This window comes from Salmo trutta, chromosome 32, assembly GCF_901001165.1.
Source record: "Salmo trutta chromosome 32, fSalTru1.1, whole genome shotgun sequence".
Lineage (NCBI taxonomy): Eukaryota > Metazoa > Chordata > Actinopteri > Salmoniformes > Salmonidae > Salmo > Salmo trutta.
Window position 1 is genome coordinate 32,007,628 of NC_042988.1, and position 21,677 is coordinate 32,029,304.

The 21,677-nt window shown below is 42.3% G+C and overlaps 2 protein-coding genes across 3 annotated transcripts; both read left to right on the forward strand.

Moving 5' to 3' along the window:
• The first annotated feature begins 7,556 nt into the window (after positions 1 to 7,556).
• LOC115170501 (ion-translocating oxidoreductase complex subunit C-like) lies at positions 7,557 to 12,138 on the forward strand. Its single transcript, XM_029726716.1, has 4 exons — positions 7,557 to 7,601; positions 9,922 to 11,183; positions 11,504 to 11,695; positions 11,850 to 12,138. The coding sequence occupies exons 1-2, from the start codon at positions 7,557 to 7,559 to the stop codon at positions 10,810 to 10,812; spliced, it is 936 nt and encodes a 311-aa protein (XP_029582576.1). The 3' UTR covers positions 10,813 to 11,183; positions 11,504 to 11,695; positions 11,850 to 12,138.
• A 4,367-nt stretch (positions 12,139 to 16,505) lies between these two features.
• On the forward strand, positions 16,506 to 21,300 carry LOC115171724 (uncharacterized). Of its 2 annotated transcripts, XM_029728794.1 has the most exons (5): positions 16,506 to 16,830; positions 17,528 to 17,860; positions 18,282 to 18,350; positions 18,617 to 18,750; positions 20,523 to 21,300. In XM_029728794.1, exons 1-5 carry the CDS (start codon positions 16,764 to 16,766, stop codon positions 20,631 to 20,633), a joined length of 714 nt encoding a protein of 237 aa, XP_029584654.1. In that variant the 5' UTR covers positions 16,506 to 16,763; the 3' UTR covers positions 20,634 to 21,300. The 2 variants fall into 2 exon arrangements, with proteins under 2 accessions (XP_029584654.1, XP_029584655.1); XM_029728795.1 differs by lacking the exon at positions 18,282 to 18,350 and having other exon boundaries at positions 16,634 to 16,830.
• The last annotated feature ends 377 nt before the right edge of the window (positions 21,301 to 21,677 follow it).

A 21,677-nucleotide genomic window follows, 5' to 3' on the forward strand; every position in this document is an offset into this window, starting at 1 on the left:
GGCGCTGTTGTCAAGGGTTCACATATGCTTGACTTGCTTAAAAGTACCACGGCAGCCCACAAGGTTGCTGATGACCGAAGACCTCCAGGGTGGCGTCAGTTTCTTAAAGCCCTGGCAATCCTCAACATTCCCCTCTCGGGGGTACCCAACTATAAGCTTCGTCAACAGATTCAAGCTTTAAAACAAAAACCTTCACCGAGCTACAGCACCCCTAAAGATGTCCCAACAACCCCTCCCCCCTATGAAGGGGATGATGATGACTCATTTACCCCCATGAACGCCTCCGGACCTTTTCCTAATCCCGATCTCTCGGGGTGGTTAGACTTTTGAATGACTTTTGAATGACTATGATTACATTCAATAAATGTTATTTGAAAAATTAAGCAATTTAACATTTGTGGCATTCTTGAAACATTTGACGTGAGCATACGCCTTGATTACATGGTCTTAAAGGACACATATTTGAACACTTTTGATATTTTCTAATAAAACAAACTACAACGGTATCATTACTTCTTAAATCATCATTATAAAGAGACATAACATCTTCAAAAGAAACTCCACAGACTCTTTGGCATAGGTAGAATACACAGTGTTGACCACATGTAGTGGAAAGGTTATCTTGCACTTGTTTGATGCTGTAGTAGATCTTTGATCTGTTTTTGGTCAAAAATTCTTTAATAGATTTGGGAAAATGTGAAAAACCGGGGGGAAAGCCGTAGGAATCAAAAAAAGTTGAGATTTTACTTCCTCCTTCATCTTCTAAGGTCACAGCTAGTCAATGTTCACCAGGCATGTGTTTAGGATGGGTATTGACAATAAACATGTCCGGCCGCTCAGGCCATTTCTCAATAGGTAATTCATCACAAACCCACACTCCACAAAATTGTTTTCCAATCAAGCGGGTCATGAGCCCTTCCAACTCTTCGGTATTCATGTCTTTGCTCAACGATCCCTAATAATAATCCACTAAGACTTGTCTTCGGGCATTCACTTCCAAGATTGAATCAGAGCATGCATAAACAATCATGCTAACTGTACAGGCTAAAGGTGTACGGAAACGCATTTCCAGCCTGAGATTACCTTGGGACACCACAGACAGATTTCCCGAGGTGTCATCATCAGGGGCTAAATTGAAAGCCTACAATGTGTAACCCTGTGCAAAATCATTTCTGTCAATAGGTAAAGAGAGATCTTTTAGATGCCTCCCGGTAGCCAGGAATAGATTGTAAAATTCTCGCACAGATATGTTGTTATTATATTGCGGTTGGAAAGTCTTAGCAGGGACCTGACGCCCATCCTGACAGAGAGCTACATACATACATTGAAGTGTTGAAAATGAAATGGGTTTTTATGTAAGCTGCCCATATTAGAGGCGTGATCAATCAAACCTATAACCATGTAGTGGGGTAGAGGGCCTAGAAAAAGGTTTTCTTGACTGCAGATTCTACTGCCCACAGGTATGCTAAAGGTTTTCATGGTAATTCTTTGGAGAGGGTAAAGGGCATTTCCTTTCATCAAAGCCTGTGAGTGACCCAGACGAACTGCCGGAGATACAAACACTTTTTTAATAAAAAGCATTGCCCCCAACACTTTTAAACTAAAGTCACCGTCTTGGGCAGACATCAGACAAAACTCATCCTTGGTCCTGGTTAATTTTAGTCTTAAATCAACCGAATTTAAGAGTAAACGTTCTTGAAAGGAAATGTCAGAGTGTATAGGCCCTAGCAGATGAAACTCTTGAGATTCGCCACAGTAGCGAGCGCGTGCCTCCAGTCCTTTGTTTGCACCGGTGGAAGGGTCTATCGATTCCATAGAGACTCCTGCAGTATCCTTGCTAAACAGCCCGGCGCTGAATTGTGTCTTGAGAGTGTCTTCGGAGTAGTTGAGTAAACACTCCATGATGGCCCTATAGGGGTATGTGGCACTGCTTTGACTGATTAGGCGTTCACCCAAAGTCACATCCACTTGGGAGAAGATGGTGGCCAAGGGGTAATTAATGAGACTCACTTTGGCATCGTTTGCAATATTAGTACCATCTCTTTTGGTCACTTTTAGACGTAAATGCACCAAGGTGTTGTTGAGGTCCAGATAGTTGTCACCGTGGCCTGGTATGAAAAATTCTATAGGACCGTTGTCGGTAATGGCAGAGAGTGGGGCTATCTCCACATAACTGGACCTGTCTATTGAATGTTGGGTTAAGGGGGCCGTGAAAAGATCGAGCTCTGTCTTTATAGTTTCAGAGGACATGCGGTGTAAAAGAGACATCTTGCTTGTTCTTTTAGAAAATACTTTCGAGTATTCTTTTTGCCGTTTTTGGTCCAGACCTCCTCACTTTACCACGTCTTTGAGTTACTGAGTTTCTTTTAACGGTTAACCTCCGCTTTTTAGGGGCAGGCCTGCGCCTTATACCCGGAGGTCTCTTTTTTTGTCTTCGAGACAACATCATAAGCCCCGAGCCTTCTTGATGCTCGGCATCTGGTGACTCCCTTCGGGTCATAGCATTGGCTACAACCTCACCTACTATATTTTTAGCCGCTGATTTTAAATGGGGTTTGGCTATGCTGAGGCCTCTCTTCATAAACGGTAAAACCATCCTAAAGAGGTTACGAAATATACCTCCTATCCCCGAACCATACATGGTCGGGGATCCATGATAGCCGGGTAACCCATTACCCACTTGATCAACATAGTATGAGACATAGCGGTTAGGGTCGAGATGGTGGTTGTGTTCCATAACCATTTGAATTTATTTGTATTATGTTTATAAAAAATGTTTTTTTTAAATCATAATAATATATATATATAAATACACTGCTCAAAAAAATAAAGGGAACACTTAAACAACACATCCTAGATCTGAATGAAAGAAATAATCTTATGAAATACTTTTTTCTTTACATAGTTGAATGTGCTGACAACAAAATCACACAAAATAATCAATGGAAATCCAATTTATCAACCCATGGAGGTCTGGATTTGGAGTCACACTCAAAATGAAAGTGGAAAACCACACTACAGGCTTATCCAACTTTGATGTAATGTCCTTAAAACAAGTCAAAATGAGGCTCAGTAGTGTGTGTGGCCTCCACGTGCCTGTATGACCTCCCTACAACGCCTGGGCATGCTCCTGATGAGGTGGCGGATGGTCTCCTGAGGGATCTCCTCCCAGACCTGGACTAAAGCATCCGCCAACTCCTGGACAGTCTGTGGTGCAACGTGGCGTTGGTGGATGGAGCGAGACATGATGTCCCAGATGTGCTCAATTGGATTCAGGTCTGGGGAACGGGCGGGCCAGTCCATAGCATCAATGCCTTCCTCTTGCAGGAACTGCTGACACACTCCAGCCACATGAGGTCTAGCATTGTCTTGCATTAGGAGGAACCCAGGGCCAACCGCACCAGCATATGGTCTCACAAGGGGTCTGAGGATCTCATCTCGGTACCTAATGGCAGTCAGGCTACCTCTGGCGAGCACATGGAGGGCTGTGCGGCCCCCCAAAGAAATGCCACCCCACACCATGACTGACCCACCGCCAAACCGGTCATGCTGGAGGATGTTGCAGGCAGCAGAACGTTCTCCACAGCGTCTCCAGACTCTGTCACGTCTGTCACGTGCTCAGTGTGAACCTGCTTTCATCTGTGAAGAGCACAGGGCGCCAGTGGCGAATTTGCCAATCTTGGTGTTCTCTGGCAAATGCCAAACGTCCTGCACGGTGTTGGGCTGTAAGCACAACCCCCACCTGTGGACGTCGGGCCCTCATACCACCCTCATGGAGTCTGTTTCTGACCGTTTGAGCAGACACATGCACATTTATGGCCTGCTGGAGGTCATTTTGCAGGGCTCTGGCAGTGCTCCTCCTGCTCCTCCTTGCACAAAGGCGGAGGTAGCGGTCCTGCTGCTGGGTTGTTGCCCTCCTACGGCCTCCTCCACGTCTCCTGATGTACTGGCCTGTCTCCTGGTAGCGCCTCCATGCTCTGGACACTACGCTGACAGACACAGCAAACCTTCTTGCCAGTTTTTTGTCGAAAACACCACTCAACTTGGATATATACGTACCAAGTCCCCCACTATGAATTTAAAATAAAAAAAATTCTTACGGCAAAGGGGGAACAAACCATACAGATTTTTAAAGACTTGAAAAGAGTTTTCAGAAAAGACCTCTGCGGGCTTCATCCTTAGACTCTTATGGTAGCTGTAGTTGTAACCCTTTACTAAATCTTGAACTATATCGATATATCTATGCGTGTTGTGAGCTGTAAAATATCTCCACATCCGCTCCTTCAGAGTTTGGTTAAAGCGTTCAACAACTGAAGCTTTCAAATCTGAGCCTGTAGCAAAATGTACTATATTGTGCTTCTTCATGAGTTTCTGAAAAGTATTATTAAAAAATTATTTTCTGCCATCAGTCTGCACTTTCTTGGGGACTCCTCCTTCCTTCAAGATAGATTCAAAGGCCCTGGTCACCTCTGCCCCGCTCTTATTTTTTAAGACCCTTACAAATGCCATTTTAACATGTAAAAGGACATGTAAAAGACAAGCCTGACCTCTCCCCTCTCTGGGCCCCAAGTGACTGAGTACCCAGCTAAGGGAAAAGTGCAACTGCCAACATTCATTATCCAAAGGGATACATTCTAATGACAAGTATTTCACATAAGCATATTATGCAAATAAAACATCTTAATTATCTATGTTACCCAACTAATTCTGATTCATCGTCACAATACATAGACACACTGGCTTTGAAAAAAATGGATTGCCTGATTCTTCCTGGATTATGTTGGAGAGGCTTCCATTAAATAACACCCTCTGTGTACTGTTAGACAGGTAACTCTTTATTCACAATATAGCAGGTGTAAAGCCATAACACATACATTTTTCCAGCAGCTGACTATGATCGTTAATGTCAAAAGCCGTACTAAAGTCTAGCAAAACAGCTCCCACAATCTTTTTATCATCAATTTCTGTCAGCCAATCATCAGTCATTTGTGTAAGTGCCGTGCATGTTGAATGCTCTTCCCTATAAGCGTGCTGAAAGTCTTTTGTCAATTTGTTTACTGTAAAATAGCATTGTATCTGGTCAAATACAATTTTTTCAAAAAGTTTATTAAGGGTTGTGTTGGCAGTTGATGCTATTCTTTAATAACACAGTGTCACAAGGATTGGACCAAAATGCAGCAGGAATATGTATACTCATCTTCTTTTTATTTGAAGAAGGAGAAACAACTAAATACGTATACAAAAAAGAACAAAACGAAACAGTCCTGTCAGGTGCAACAAACACTAAACAAGGAACAACTACCCACCAATCCCATAGAAAAACACCCCTCTTAAATAGGACCTTCAATTAGAAGCAACGAGGAGCAGCTGCTTCCAATTGAAGGTCCACCCAATAAACATCACATAGAAATAGACATACTAGAACTAACATAGAAATAGACTAACAAAGAACATAGCCCAACAAACCCCGAAACACTCTAAACAAACACCCCTCTTAAATATGAACATAGCCCAACAAACCCCGAAACACTCTAAACAAACACCCCCTGCCACGTCCTGACCAAACTACAATAACAAATAACCCCTTATACTGGTCAGGACGTGACACACAGGCCCCAAAGCAAATCAGGGGGAGGAAAATAGGTTTATTCGAAGAGAACAAATCATACAGGGAGGTAGATGGCCATTCTCCCCTGTCCTCAGTGATGCTCTCCCAGTGATTCTCTCCTGTTGTTCTCTCCACAGAACAAAGGGACAGGATGTAGTTTATAACCCAGCCCTAGCCTGTGGTTGACCAAATAGAATTCCTTGCAATAAAACTGTACTCTATTTCAGGTTGGACCAATGAGAACGTGCTACACCGTAAGTTCAGGACTGACATTCCTAACAGTTGTTGAACTAAAAACCTACTATTTTCATTTCTTAATTTCCTATTACAGAAAAAAACACTATTTCCATGAATAATTCCCTATTACAGAAAAAACACTATTTCCATTGATTGTTATTACTCCATTGACATCCTCTGTCTCGGCATTGTGTATTTATCTTCGAAATATTCTTATAGTTGGTAACAGGCTGATTTGTCAGCTATTTGAGTGGTAAAGAGGGCTTTACTATTCTTGAGTAGCGGAATTACTTTTGCTTCCCTCCAGGCCTGAGGGCACACACTTTCTAGTAGGCTTAGATTGAAGATATGGCAAATAGGAGTGGCAATACGGTCCGCTATTATTTTCAGTAATTTTCCATCCAAGATGTCAGACCCCCGTGGCTTGTCACTGTTGATGGTGACATCCCTAAGCAGTTTCCTCCCTATCCTGCAACTCAGTTCAGAAGGACGACTGTATCTTTGGTGTGTCTGGGCCAGTAAAGACCGCTGAGGGGAGGATGGCTCATAATAATGGCTGGAATGGAGTCAATGGAGTGGTATCAACCACATGGAAACCACGTCTTTGATGTGTTTGATACCATTCCAATTACTCTATTCCAGACATTACTATGAGCCTCTCAGCAGCCTCCACTGGTTTGGGTGGTTTAATACATCATCCACAGCATTTATTAACTTGACCATACTTAAAGAGATATTACATGTCTGATTTGTTATTGTTAGCCATCTACCAATCACTGCCCTTTCTGAGGCTTTTGAAAACCTCCCTGGTCTTTGTAGTTGAATCTCTGCTTGAAATTCCCTACTTGACTGAGGGATCTTACAGATATGGTGGGACAGGGGAAGGGGTAGTCATTCAAAAATCATGTCAACCAGTGGTGACCCATCATTCAGGGAAGGTGGGGCAGGGCCCACACTTTTGTTTTGGGGGGGTTGCCTGTTTTTCATTTTATTTTGGCATTAATACATGTAATACATCAGTTTGCAAACAATGTAAAAAATGTAGTTAATAAAGCCGCATAAAAACATGATCTCTTTTTTGCATTCTTGAGTAAGGCAGCTCCAAAATGCAGGTGTTTCAGCCTAGCTCAGTGCTTTCTGTGGTGGTGGGGCTAGACAGCAGAAAATACAGACTGTTAAGCCTGATTGGCTCAGTTTCTGTTATGATTGGCTCAGTTTTCTGTCACTCAGGACAGTATGTCATCCCCAATTCTAAGGTTAGAACTCAAATTTTTGCACCTTGGGTTCTGCTATAGTTATATTAGCAGTGTCCGTCCAAGAAGGCTCAAGGCCATTGGCCACGGATAGAATGACATCAAATCACGTTATGTCTACAGTAGCTTTGATTGGACTGTCAACACCTTACTTTCCAAGTCTTAGCTAGCATTCACCCTCAGTTGTCATTAAGTCGACAATCTACTGGAAAATCCTTTTTATTCCTTGTCATGTGAAGAGAAATAATGAAGAGAAAATGTAGATAAAACGTATCGGTGCTCATCGGTCATTGTACATAAAGACTACACAACAAGTTGGAAATTGCAAATTCAACAATGAGTCGTTTGAAAGGAATCAGTGTCTAACTGCAAGCGTTGCAAAGCAACCACTAACGTTAGCCTGCTATTCAATGGAGTGGCTGTTTTTTCCTCCGCGAAATTCAGAATGCCAGACTTTGATGACAAAATTTGACCACAATGGACCGCTGCACCACCTTCACAAGGTGAGTCCAAAAATGTCTTGTATGCTGTTGCATAAATGATGTAATATGCCAGGGAGAAATGCATACTGTAGCTAAGAAAGTAATACTAAGTGTATGTTGTGTAGTAAGATGTTAGTAGCCCATGTGCCTCACCCTAATAATTTGGTCTTTTTTCATCAACACGGTATTGTAAACACATCGTAGTTGTGGTGCTTGGCTTGGACGTGCCAATTCAGCACACACAACATTCTATAATATCATTGTGTTATTTTATGTGTCAAATTAAAAGCTAATTTAACACGTCAAATAGTGTATAGGACAAATATTTCTTGACACGCAAAGACCCAAACGGCATTCAATGTACCTCAACCTAATAATTGTGTATATTTTCACCTATTAATTTCGCCTACTGTTCTAACTTCGTGGTGCACAAATAGCTTATACCCTGTTTTAGAGAAATGTAATCATTGAATATTGTAAGAGCTTTCATTGTCTGTTTAAATGCCCCATTTATTTCTTCTATGGTTCTGACTTGTACAGGGAGTACACTAAAAACGGCCAATGGTCTGAATTCTGTCGCTGTACATTTCAAAAGTGCTCAACAAATAGTTATATTGACTACGTCTGTCGTCGCTTGCTTATTAATGTCTTCATCGAAATTACGGATTGCCTCTTATCTGCTTGTTGTCCCCTTACTATGCCATAGTTTGTACATCTCAATTTTCAGTAGAAACAACATTTGTTTAAAACCTGTTGTGGATAGGGGGCAGTATTTTCACGGCCGGATGAAAAAACGTACCCGATTTAATCTGGTTACTACTCTTGCCCAGAAACGATATTATTAGTAGATTTGGATAGAAAACACTCTGAAGTTTCTAAAACTGTTTGAATGGTGTCTGTGAGTATAACAGAACTCATATGGCAGGCAAAAACCTGAGAAGATTCCAAGCAGGAAGTGGCCTGTCTGAGAATTTGTAGTTCTTCTTTTGGTTCTCTATCGAAACTACAGTATCTGAGCTGTTACAAAGCACTTTCTAAGGCTTCCATTGGCTCTCTAAAGCCTTCAGAAAGCGGATTGAGGCGTCTCCTGTCTCTGGGCAGAGTATACTAGCACAGTTTGTCAGTGGTCTGCCTGGTGACAAAGAGATTGGATATGCGCAGTCCCGCGACCATGCTGTTTTTTCTTTTCCTCTTTGAATGAATACACTATTGTCCGGTTGGAATATTATTGCTATTTTACGAAGAAAAATACAATGAAAATTGATTTTAAACAGCGTTTGACATGCTTCGAAGTACGGTAAAGGAACATTTTGAATTTTTTTGTCTCGAAATGCGCTCGCGTGTTACCCTTTGGATAGTGACCTGAACGCACGAACAAAACGGAGGTATTTGGAAATAACTATGGATTATTTGGAACAAAAACAACATTTCTTGTGGAAGTAGCAGTCCTGGGAGTGCATTTCTGACGAAGATCAGCAAAGGTAATACAATTTTTCTAATAGTAATTCTGAGTTTAGTGAGCCCCGAACTTGGCGGGTGTCAAAATAGCTAGCCGTGATGGCTGAGCTATGTACTCAGAATATTGCAAAATGTGCTTTCGCCGAAAAGCTATTTTAAAATCTGACATAGCTATTGTATAAAGGAGTTCTGTATCTATAATTCTTAAAATAATTGTTATGTATTTTGTCAACGTTTATGATGAGTAATTTAGTAAATTCACCGGAAGTTTTGGGTGGGAATGCATGTTCTGAACATCACATGTGTCACGTCCTGGCCAGTATAAGGGTTAATTGGTATTGTAGTTTGGTCAGGACGTGTCAGAGGGTATTTGTTTTATGTGGTTAGGGGTGGTGTGTTTGTTGTAGGGCAGTTGATTTAGGTATTCCGAGGTTTTTGGGCACTGTTTGATTTTCATGTATTCTATGTTTAGTCTAGTGTGTCTGTTTCTATGTTTGGGTTCATTGGGGTTGGGACTCTCAATTGAAGGCAGGTGTTGTCTATTTGCCTTTGATTGAGAGTCCCATATATGAGGGTGTGTTTTTGTTTGTCTTTTGTGGGAGATTGATTTTGCACTGCGTTTTATATAGCTTGCAAAACTGTCATTCGTCGTTCTCGTTTTCTCGTGTTCAACGTAATTTAATAAATTAAGATGATGAGCACCAACTCTACTGCGTATTGGTCCACGTTCTCAGACGACGATTTCTCTATATCATCGGAAGATGAAGAAACTTGTGACAACATGCCAATGTAAAAAGCTGTGTCGCAGGGACACGTCCCGTCAGAGCTCGCAGGGACACGTCCCGTCAGAGCTCGCAGGGACACGTCCCGTCAGAGCTCGTAGGAGCAGGGACACGTCCCGTCAGAGCTCGCAGGAGCAGGGACACGTCCCGTCAGAGCTCGCAGGAGCAGGGACACGTCCCGTCAGAGCTCGCAGGAGCAGGGACACGTCCCGTCAGAGCTCGCAGGAGCAGGGACACGTCCCGTCAGAGCTCGCAGGAGCAGGGACACGTCCCGTCAGAGCTCGCAGGAGCAGGGACACGTCCCGTCAGAGCTCGCAGGGACACGTCCCGTCAGAGCTCGCAGGAGCAGGGACACGTCCCGTCAGAGCTCGCAGGAGCAGGGACACGTCCCGTCAGAGCTCGCAGGAGCAGGGACACGTCCCGTCAGAGCTCGCAAGAGCAGGGACACGTTCCGTCAGAGCTCGCAGGAGCAGGGACACGTCCCGTCAGAGCTCGCAGGAGCAGGGACACGTCCCGTCAGAGCTCGCAGGAGCAGGGACACGTCCCGTCAGAGCTCGCAGGAGCAGGGACACGTCCCGTCAGAGCTCGCAGGAGCAGGGACACGTTCCGTCAGAGCTCGCAGGAGCAGGGACACGTTCCGTCAGAGCTCGCAGGAGCAGGGACACGTTCCGTCAGAGCTCGCAGGAGCAGGGACACGTCCCGTCAGAGCTCGCAGGAGCAGGGACACGTCCCGTCAGAGCTCGCAGGAGCAGGGACACGTCCCGTCAGAGCTCGCAGGAGCAGGGACACGTCCCGTCAGAGCTCGCAGGAGCAGGGACACGTCCCGTCAGAGCTCGCAGGAGCAGGGACACGTCCCGTCAGAGCTCGCAGGAGCAGGGACACGTTCCGTCAGAGCTCGCAGGAGCAGGGACACGTTCCGTCAGAGCTCGCCGGAGCAGGGACACGTCCCGTCAGAGCTCGCAGGAGCAGGGACACGTCCCGTCAGTCATTAAGCATCTTACAAGGTAAGGTTTGTCCTCATGAAATTGGAGTTGGGTGAGAAAGAATCCTAAAGATGGTCCAATGGGCATGGTGTGAAGCCTCTCTCTTTGTGTCAGTCTGCTAAATCTCCTGATGTCCTCTAGGGTGAGATTCAGGTCCTGCTGAACAACTTGTAATAGGAGATGAAGTACATGCAGGGGCAGCTCAATACCAGGATATCATCCCTGAGCAGAGGGTGGGCATCCCCACAACCCTCCCAACAGTCAGCGTCTCTGCGACCAATGGAATGCTGCTACACCATCTCCAATCCCCCCCATGGTGGGACCAACGTGGAATGGTGGAGTGAATACCACATGTGGAGATTTCTACTGCAAGAGAAAGGGTAATTTATGCTTTAGGCACTGCACCTCAGTGCTTGAGGCATCACTACAGACACCCTGGTTCGAATCCAGGCTGTATCAAAACCGGCTGTGATTGGGAGTCCCATAGGGCAGCACACAATTGGCCCAGTGTCGTCCGGGTTTGGCCGGTGTAGGCCATCATTGTAAATAAGAATTTGTTCTTAACTGACTTGCCTAGTTAAATAAAGGTTAAATAAAAATACATACAAAATTAAATGAGTGGTTGTTCTGTATGGTGACATGAGTGGAGTGGACTGACTTCTCTTCTTCTCTTCTTCACTTGTCACAGATATTGTCACAGATATCCGGAGTAGATGTGGTGGATCGTTCCATAATGACCATCACCGAGGCCAACCCTCAGAGCCAGACTGGCAGCCGGCCGGGGGCTGAGCCTGAGACCCCTGCTGTAGCGCTTCAGAACAGTGGAGGATGGCTCAGCTGGATCTTCAGGAGAGGAAAGGAGATTCATCTATCTGATGAGAAAGACAACTCTGTAAGGAACCTGTTTAAATATGTAGACACAAAACTGACCCCAAGGCTGAGGTATTCACCTTAAATCATGTCAGTTAAAAATAGCGTCTGATCATTGTATTTTAACTGTGAGAATGGTACTAATCATTTGGAGAATTTGTTGATGTGGTTTACAGAACAAACCTGTACTGCCTCCTCCCCCGATGGGAATGTATCTGGGGAACTCTGGTCTTCCCAAAGGGGTGAATCCTTACTCAGGAAAGCAGGTGAATATGGTTCAAATATGCATTCAAATACTGTATGAATATGAATTCAAATACTGTGCCAGCCAATCATCGCTTTATCTGGTGATCTCCTGCCTGCTAACATCTTTCCTCTAGTCTAACAGCAGGTCTATGGGAAAAATATAGAAGAAAAAGAAACGCACACCTATTAAGGCGAGGTGCTGGATAGCGGAGTAGAAAACTTGAAAATAAGGGAGAGCCGCACACCCTAGGAGCTCAGATGCAAAAAAATGTATATCCAACGTTTCGACAGCCAAGCTGTCTTCATCAGGGTATCATCACAAACACTGCGAGATGACTCGTTTATATAGTGTCAGAAGACACACAGGTGTCTGTAATCATGGCCAAGTGTGGCCTAATATCATTTGTTAACTCTGAAATATAAAAATGGCATACAAAAGAACAAATGGATAGCATACGATCATAGATACATTTTAGACTACACAAGCTTACAAACAATTACAATGGCAAAGTCACAAAAATCACAAGAATGGCTTCAAATCAAAGTCTACTTTGAGCCCGAAGGGAGCAAGGGTCTTTAAATTAAAGATCCAGACGGCCTCTCGTTTTAACAATAAATTATCAAGGTCACCCCCTCTCCTAGGGAGGGTGACATGCTCGATGCCAATATAACGCAGAGACGAAATCGAGTGGTTTGCTTCCATAAAGTGGGCCGCAACTGGGTAAGTCAAGTTTTTGCACCTAATGGTGCTACGGTGCACTGAGATACGTACTTTTAATTCACGCTTTGTTTTACCCACATCATTTTTACCACAAGGACAAGTTATAAGAGAAATAACTGCCTTAGTGGAGCAAGCGATAACACCTTTGATTGGGATCTGTTTCCCTGTTTGTGGGTGTTTGAAGGATTTACATTTATAAGTGCCATTGCATTGAGCACAGCCATTACACTTGTAATTTCCATCCAGTAGGGGCGCAAATAGACGTTGTTCAGGAATATTTTGGGGTGGTAAATCAGAGTGTACCAATTGGTCTCTGAGATTTCTGCCCCGCGAGAATACGACCAAGGGAAGGTCCGAAAACACATTACTGAGACTATCATCGTATTTTAGAATGTGCCAATGTTTGAGAACGATTCCCTTAATTTGTTCAGAGCACTTTGAATAGCGGGTAGTTAGAACGCAAGAATGCGTCTTTTTGCGAGACTGACCTTGAAAAAGGTCATGTTTTGTTTTGAATTTTCTCAATGGCAGTATTAATCTGATCATTTTTGTACCCCCTCTCCTTGAACTTTCTGTGCGTCTCAGCCATATTTCTGTCAAAATCTGATTGTTTTTTTACAAATTCTTTTGATTCGACTGAATTGGCTGTAGGGCAAACTATTTTTCAAGGGAAGTGGGTGACAACTATCAGCCCTCAACAAACTGTTACGATCAGTAGGTTTCCTGTAAAGATCAGTGTATAGAACATTATTTTCACACAAGATCAGAAGATCAAGAAAACTGATTTGACGTGTATCAGATTGCATAGTAAATCTCAAATGTTCAGAACAGGAGTTAAGAAAAGCATGGAATGCCTGGAGCTGTTCTGCATCACCCCTCCATAGAACAAAAATATCATCAATATACCGTTTCCAAATAATGATGTTAGGCAAGAAAACATTTTTGAGAGGGTTGAAAATGGACTGTTTCTCCATGTAACCCACAAACAAATTAGCATAGTTATGAGCCATGAGGGATCCCATAGCAGTACCCTTCGTCTGAATAAAGAAATCATTTAGAAACATGAAATAGTTATGTGTGAGTACTCTTTCAGCCAATGTTATAATGCAGGCACTGGAAGGTAGTTCATTAGGGTCACGTTGAAGAAGAAAATGTTCCATGGCTTCAATACCGCCCTCGTGTGGAATATTTGTGTATAACGACTCAACATCAAAAGTAACTAACAAGGTATTCTCAGGGAGAGGATCGAGAGATTCAATGATAGAGATCAAACTGCTGGTGTCCTTTACAAAGGAGGGGAGCTGTTCTGAGATCATACTGCTGGTGTCCTTTACAAAGGAGGGGAGCTGTTCTGAGATCATACTGCTGGTGTCCTTTACAAAGGAGGGGAGCTGTTCTGAGATCATACTGCTGGTGTCCTTTACAAAGGAGGGGAGCTGTTCTGAGATCATACTGCTGGTGTCCTTTACAAAGGAGGGGAGCTGTTCTGTGAGTGGTCTAATAAAAAAGTCAACAAAAGTAGATAGAGGGGCCATTACTGCATCAATGCCCTCTACAATAGGGCGCCCTGGAGGTTTTGTAACATTCTTGTGAAAGTCATGTCTACTTTCAGACTTTTACTCAAGTAGAATTTTACTGGGTGACTACTTTTACTTGAGTCATTTTCTATTAAGGTATCTTTACTTTTACTCAAGTATGACAGTTGGGTACTTTTTCCGCCACTGTATGTAGTGAACCATTCACCTCTCATGTCTGGGACTAGAGGATATGTTATGTAGTGAACCATTCACCTCTCATGTCTGGGACTAGAGGATATGTTATGTAGTGATACATTCACCTCTCATGTCTGGGACTAGAGGATATGTTATGTAGTGAACCATTCACCTCTCATGTCTGGGACTAGAGGATATGTTATGTAGTGAACCATTCACCTCTCATGTCTGGGACTAGAGGATATGTTATGTAGTGAACCATTCACCTCTATCATGTCTAAGAGTAGAGGATATGTTATGTAGTGAACCATTCACCTCTATCATGTCTAAGAGTAGAGGATATGTTATGTAGTGAACCATTCACCTCTCATGTCTGGGACTAGAGGATATGTTATGTAGTGAACCATTCACCTCTCATGTCTGGGACTAGAGGATATGTTATGTAGTGAACCATTCACCTCTCATGTCTGGGACTAGAGGATATGTTATGTAGTGAACCATTCACCTCTCATGTCTGGGACTAGAGGATATGTTATGTAGTGAACCATTCACCTCTATCATGTCTAAGAGTAGAGGATATGTTATGTAGTGAACCATTCACCTCTATCATGTCTAAGAGTAGAGGATATGTTATGTAGTGAACCATTCACCTCTATCATGTCTGGGACTAGAGGATATGTTATGTAGTGAACCATTCACCTCTATCATGTCTAAGAGTAGAGGATATGTTATGTAGTGAACCATTCACCTCTATCATGTCTGGGACTAGAGGATATGTTATGTAGTGAACCATTCACCTCTCATGTCTGGGACTAGAGGATATGTTATGTAGTGAACCATTCACCTCTATCATGTCTAAGAGTAGAGGATATGTTATGTAGTGAACCATTCACCTCTATCATGTCTGGGACTAGAGGATATGTTATGTAGTGAACCATTCACCTCTCATGTCTGGGACTAGAGGATATGTTATGTAGTGAACCATTCACCTCTCATGTCTGGGACTAGAGGATATGTTATGTAGTGAACCATTCACCTCTATCATGTCTAAGAGTAGAGGATATGTTATGTAGTGAACCATTCACCTCTATCATGTCTGAGAGTAGAGGACATGTTATGTAGTGAACCATTCACCTCTATCATGTCTGGGACTAGAGGATATGTTATGTAGTGAACCATTCACCTCTCATGTCTGGGACTAGAGGATATGTTATGTAGTGAACCATTCACCTCTATCATGTCTGGGACTAGAGGATATGTTATGTAGTGAACCATTCACCTCTATCATGTCTGAGAGTAGAGGACATGTTATGTAGTGAACCATTCACCTCTATCATGTCTAAGAGTAGAGGATATGTTATGTAGTGAACCATTCACCTCTATCATGTCTGGGACTAGAGGATATGTTATGTAGTGAACCATTCACCTCTCATGTCTGGGACTAGAGGATATGTTATGTAGTGAACCATTCACCTCTATCATGTCTGGGACTAGAGGATATGTTATGTAGTGAACCATTCACCTCTCATGTCTGGGACTAGAGGATATGTTATGTAGTGATACATTCACCTCTCATGTCTGGGACTAGAGGATATGTTATGTAGTGAACCATTCACCTCTATCATGTCTGGGACTAGAGGATATGTTATGTAGTGAACCATTCACCTCTATCATGTCTGGGACTAGAGGATATGTTATGTAGTGAACCATTCACCTCTCATGTCTGGGACTAGAGGATATGTTATGTAGTGAACCATTCACCTCTATCATGTCTGGGACTAGAGGATATGTTATGTAGTGATACATTCTGGGAGTAGGGAGTCTAGTGTTACACACATCACCTGATCCCAGGTTGCACATAGAAAGCATCAATAGAGTTAGAAGTCATTATTGTCACACACTCTGGTTTGTTATATTTACCTGCCTATAGTCTCACTAATTAAGGGTCACAACAGTGTAAACTAACTTTGAAAAGTTGATGGCTTGTGTCCATTGGAAGTGGTTGTTGTAGTGTACTATTCCAGTTGAACTTGAAGTGACTGTCTTTAAATGACAAACCCACAAATGAATGCTCAGAAAAGATTTGTGTTTTGTTGTTTAACCTCTTTTATCCCTAACCTATGACTCTTTCACACACTGACACCCACAATTGCAACTGAGATAACTTCAGGTCTTGATTCTCTGTATGTTACAATGTCATTTCTTGGTTTAGTAGGCCCTCCTCGTTTTCCTATTGGTGGAGAGATTTTACTCTGTTTGTTAAGAACCTAGCAGTAAAGTAGGCCTACCTTGTGATCCTATTGGTGGAGAGGTTCTGGAGCAGACACCACTGTGGTATAGACATACTGCATATTTCCTGTTATTTGAAGGCTCAGTTAGTTGTGATGTGAAGCTCTTGTTGTTTTAGCACGATGTCTGCACTCTCTCTGTGTTGTGCAATCTTCCTCTGTCTCCTTTGCTGCACTCTGGCTGAGAAAGGTGAGTGGTGTTTATTTTAGTTTTCTATTGGGAGGTGGACATCCTTTTGAGTTCATGGAAAGGGGTGTTTTTTATTTAACATTTAATCTAGTCAATTTTACATTTAAAATATATTAGGTACAGTCGACTCCTGATAAGTACACTTTGAATAAGTACAATACAGTTTTCCAGTCACATTTCGATTACATGATTTTTAATAGCTTGCTCCTGATAGCTGCATATCTGGCACAACAGTCCCAAGCCATTGCCTTTTCCAGGAGTCCACTGTAATCTATAGAGTCCACTGTAATCTATAGAGTCCACTGTAATCTATAGAGTCCACTGTAATCTATAGAGTTCACTGTAATCTATAGAGTCCACTGTAATCTATAGAGTCCACTGTAATCTATAGAGTCCACTGTAATCTATAGAGTCCACTGTAATCTATAGAGTTCACTGTAATCTAGAGTTGCAATATCATAGATATACAAGATGCTGTTTTCAAGTCATTTACTTTTCAAGTGTAATATTCAAATGAGAGTAGTAGATGGTTCCTTGTATTAATAATCCATTTCCAGAAATAGACCCTGACTTGTGTGAAACTAGTTTTGGGTAGTGAAGATCTCCTTAACTGGTTGGTATTGGTTTATCCTTAAAACAAAAGATCTGACACATACGTGGTGTGTTTTTCTTCCATTCTCCCATCTGCTCATGAAAGGGAGCAAGGGACTGCTGGTCCGAAAGCAGGAGGGAGACACTATGACAATCCACTGCAGCACCGCTCTGCCAGACCAAGAAAACCTGAGTGTGTACATGCGCCTGACAAAAGAGATTGAAGTCCTCTACTTTCACCAGGGTAATCAAAAATTTACCCTCCACAAGAGGTTCGAACTCAGATTGACGCCTAATGGAAAACTCAACAAAATGGACATCACCATCACAAACCTGACCATAGAGGACTCTGGGGTCTACTGGTGTGTGTACAGTGTTTATAAGACACCCAAGATTGTGAAGACTGAGGGGGAAGTAGCTGTTTTGCTGGTGGTGAATGGTGAGTGTCTCAGCCAGTCCTGATTCGTTCCCTAACCCTCCATTTGGCACCTACTGCACCCTTCAATGCTCAAGTTTTTTGTGGTCATATGCTCAAGCACAGTGAAATGCTTAACTTGCAAGCCTTACCCTACAGTGCAGCATTCAATATCAAAATAGTATAACTAATAACACATTAAATAGAAAACAACATGAGAAATAAGATAGGGAGTTGGATAAATAGATATGAATGGCAATCAGTAATCCATGAACAGCAGTGTAGTGGTAGTAATACATATATTACAAAGGGGGAGCAGTAGTTATGAACCATTTAACAGTCTTATGGCCAGGGGACAGAAGCTGTTTAGGAGTCTGTTGGTCTGAGCCTTGCAATTTTTCTGGCCTTTCTCGGACACTGCCTGACATGTACAACCTGGATACAGATCTGTACGTTCGAAGCTGCTCCACTGGTTATACCTGTCCAGTTCCTTCAGATCTGCAAATGTTGAAAGGTAATGGGGTCAAGAGGAGGGTTAGGGAATGATTCAGGACCATTGTCTTAATGTGAGCTCCGAGCAGCGCAGTCTCATAGGAACTAATCCTAACTTGAGCAACCAGGCTGTAACTTCTAAACACGTTCAGACTGGTCAGTTTGTTGAGTTGTATTGGATTCCTCAACATCTCTTTTATAACGAATTGCACCTGGGGATATTTTTTATGATATGTACTGAACTGAATTGAAAAAGGTGTGCTACCCTGGTGTGTTGCTGTGCCGCAGATGAGGAGTGTGACCAGAATGATGCGTCCTCAGGGCTAGGAATGCCCAGGTATCTGGTCCTGGTCTCAGCTGTCACTGCTGGCTCTGTGCTTCTCCTGAGTCTGCTCATCCTCTTCATCTGGGTCATCCCCAGGGTAAGTGCTACAGTAAAGTGTGTGTGCCCACATGAAAAAATACTGCAGTTTACTACAGAATACTACAGTAGTTACTATAGAATTCTGTAGTAAACTGTAGTATACTGTACAATACTATACACTGTAGTATCCCTCGATCATGTGTAGTACTTACTATATAATGTTGTAGTATACTGTAGAATACTATAGTAAATACTGCAGTATTATCTGAAAAAAACCTGAGTAAATTCTACAGTATTGTCCCCAAAAACACTACAGTCTACAAAAACACTAGACTTTAACGATAGTAAATACTACAGTATTTAATTTGCATACACCCTGCCCATTCCCCTCCCCATATCCACATTTGTGCTAGGTTAGTTCAGAGCTTCTGCTTTTTTCTATATCTTTTCAGAACCCAGTCCTACCTACCTAACTACAGGTTATGGAAAATGTTCTCTTTTAGTTTCCTCAAGGAAAAAGCCTCTACTTCTATGTCAAAGATAATAAAACTAAAATACTACAGTAAATGCTACAGTAATGTCCGCAATAGCACAAAAAGTAAATCCTACAGTATATTACACTCCGCAAAAACACGACAGTAAATACTACAGTATACAATATGCACGCACACTGCAGTAAATACTACAGTAAATACTATAGTATACACTCTGCAAAAACACTTCATTAAATACTTTATTATATAATACAGTCAATTTACATAATTATTTTTACTATAGTTAACTGTAAATACTAAAGTATAATACAGTAAATACTACTTTAGTACGCAAAAACACTACTGTAAATACTACAGTATATTACAGTCTGCAAAAACACTACAGTAAATACTATAGTATAAAATAGTTTTATTTTACTACAGTATTTATACTATAGTTAACTGTAAATACTACAGTAAATACTACTTTAGTCCACAAAAACACTACAGTGAATACTACAGTATTTATATCATAGTATACTATAGTATTTTTTCGTGTGTGTGTGTGTGTGTGTGTGTGTGTGTGTGTGTGTGTGTGTGTGTGTGTGTGTGTGTGCGCGTGTCTGTATGTGTTTAAGCTTGTGAATCTGTGTGTAGGTGTTTGAGTTTGTGAATCGGGTGGCATGATTGCCACCTCAGCACTGTCTCCACTGACCTGTCTTTGGTAGGGAAATGCACAGTTTTTAACTTCAGCCTTTTGCTTTGACTCATATATGTAAACCTGATGGAATCTGTTGGGGAAGTTGTATTATCAGTACTGTAACAACATATTTGACAGGAAATAGCTCCTTATACTAGACATGTTCTGTGGTATTGTTTGATTTGATCTACATTGATCGTATTTCATGAGTTATGAACTGCTTCTGGGGTCTTGCGCAAATTCTGCCCCTGCATATTCCGTCTCATCTAACTTGTGTGTGTGTGTGTGTGTGTGTGTACAGTATATATGCAAATGTTTTGACATTTGCAATGTGTTGATTATAATGTTAGTTCAATTAATTTCAATTCCATACAAAAGATATTTACTGAAACACAAGACCACTTCTGATCCCTCCCCCTTCTGAAGACACGGGCGACAGGTAGCCTAGAGGTTAAGAGCGTTGGGCCAGTAACTGAAAGGGCGCTGGTTAGAATCCCCAAGCAGACTAGGTGAAAAATCTGTTGCTGTGCTCTTGAGCAAGGCACTTAACCCTAATTGCTCCTGTAAGTCGCTCTGGAAAAGATTGTCAGTTAAATGTTGTTAATAACATAGCGTACTAACAGTACCTTATCTGACCAGTATCTCTTGTCTTCCCAGTTAAAGGCATGGCGTGCAACGATTAGACCAACACCGGTCAGGACTAACGATGTCTATGAAGACATGCGCACCACCATCAGACGTGCACACCCCCCTCAGATGGGTTATTAGTGATGTTGCACGGCAGCCATCTTTACTTTGGGCACCACCTTCAGACAGGTTGTTACAGATGTTGCATGGCAGCCATCTTTACTTTGGGCACGACCTTCAGACAGGTTGTTACTGATGATGCACGGCAGCCATCTTTAATTTGGGTCCAAATGGAGGCTCATGTCAGCTGACGAGGAGACAATTATGTCAACATACTGCAATACATGATGTCAACGAAGGACTTTGAAAGTTCTAATCTCAGGTAGTGTTTAATAGCAAGGGCTTGCATCAATGATGTACACTTATGTCAGTCATTCAACCTCAAGGTAAGCTACCTATATACTGTAGCTACTTAAGTAAGCACACAGCATTGTATGTGACTGACATCACACAACACAATGGTTGTTCATACAGAGGCTTTTTATGGTCCTTGACCCTGACGCAGCAGGTAGAATTTGAGTCTTGTAATTACCACCACAATTTAACTTGAAAATAGCACTGATTGATGTGCATGGAATTTCAATGTCTTTAGCTGTACATTCTATTTTTCTTTATAGATTGACAATATCTTTTTTAACCACTTTTAAATGTTGAATTGATTCTCTATTGTATACAGTGAGGGAAAAAAGTATTTGATCCCCTGCTGATTTTGTACGTTTGCCCACTGACAAAGAAATTATCAGTCTATCATTTTAATGGTAGGTTTATTTGAACAGTGAGAGACAGAATAACAACCAAAAAGTCCAGAAAAACACATGCCAAAAATGTTATAAATTGATTTGCATTTTAATGAGGGAAATAAGTATTTGACCCCCTCTCAATCAGAAAGATTTCTGGCTCCCGGGTGTCTTTTATACAGGTAACAAGCTGAGATTAGGAGCACACTCTTAAAGGGAGTGCTCCTAATCTCAGCTTGTTACCTGTATAAAAGACACCTGTCCACAGAGGCAATCAACTAATCAGATTCCAAACTCTCCACCATGGCCAAGACCAAAGAGCTCTCCAAGGATGTCAGGGACAAGATTGTAGACCTACACAAGGCTGGAATGGGCTACAAGACCATCG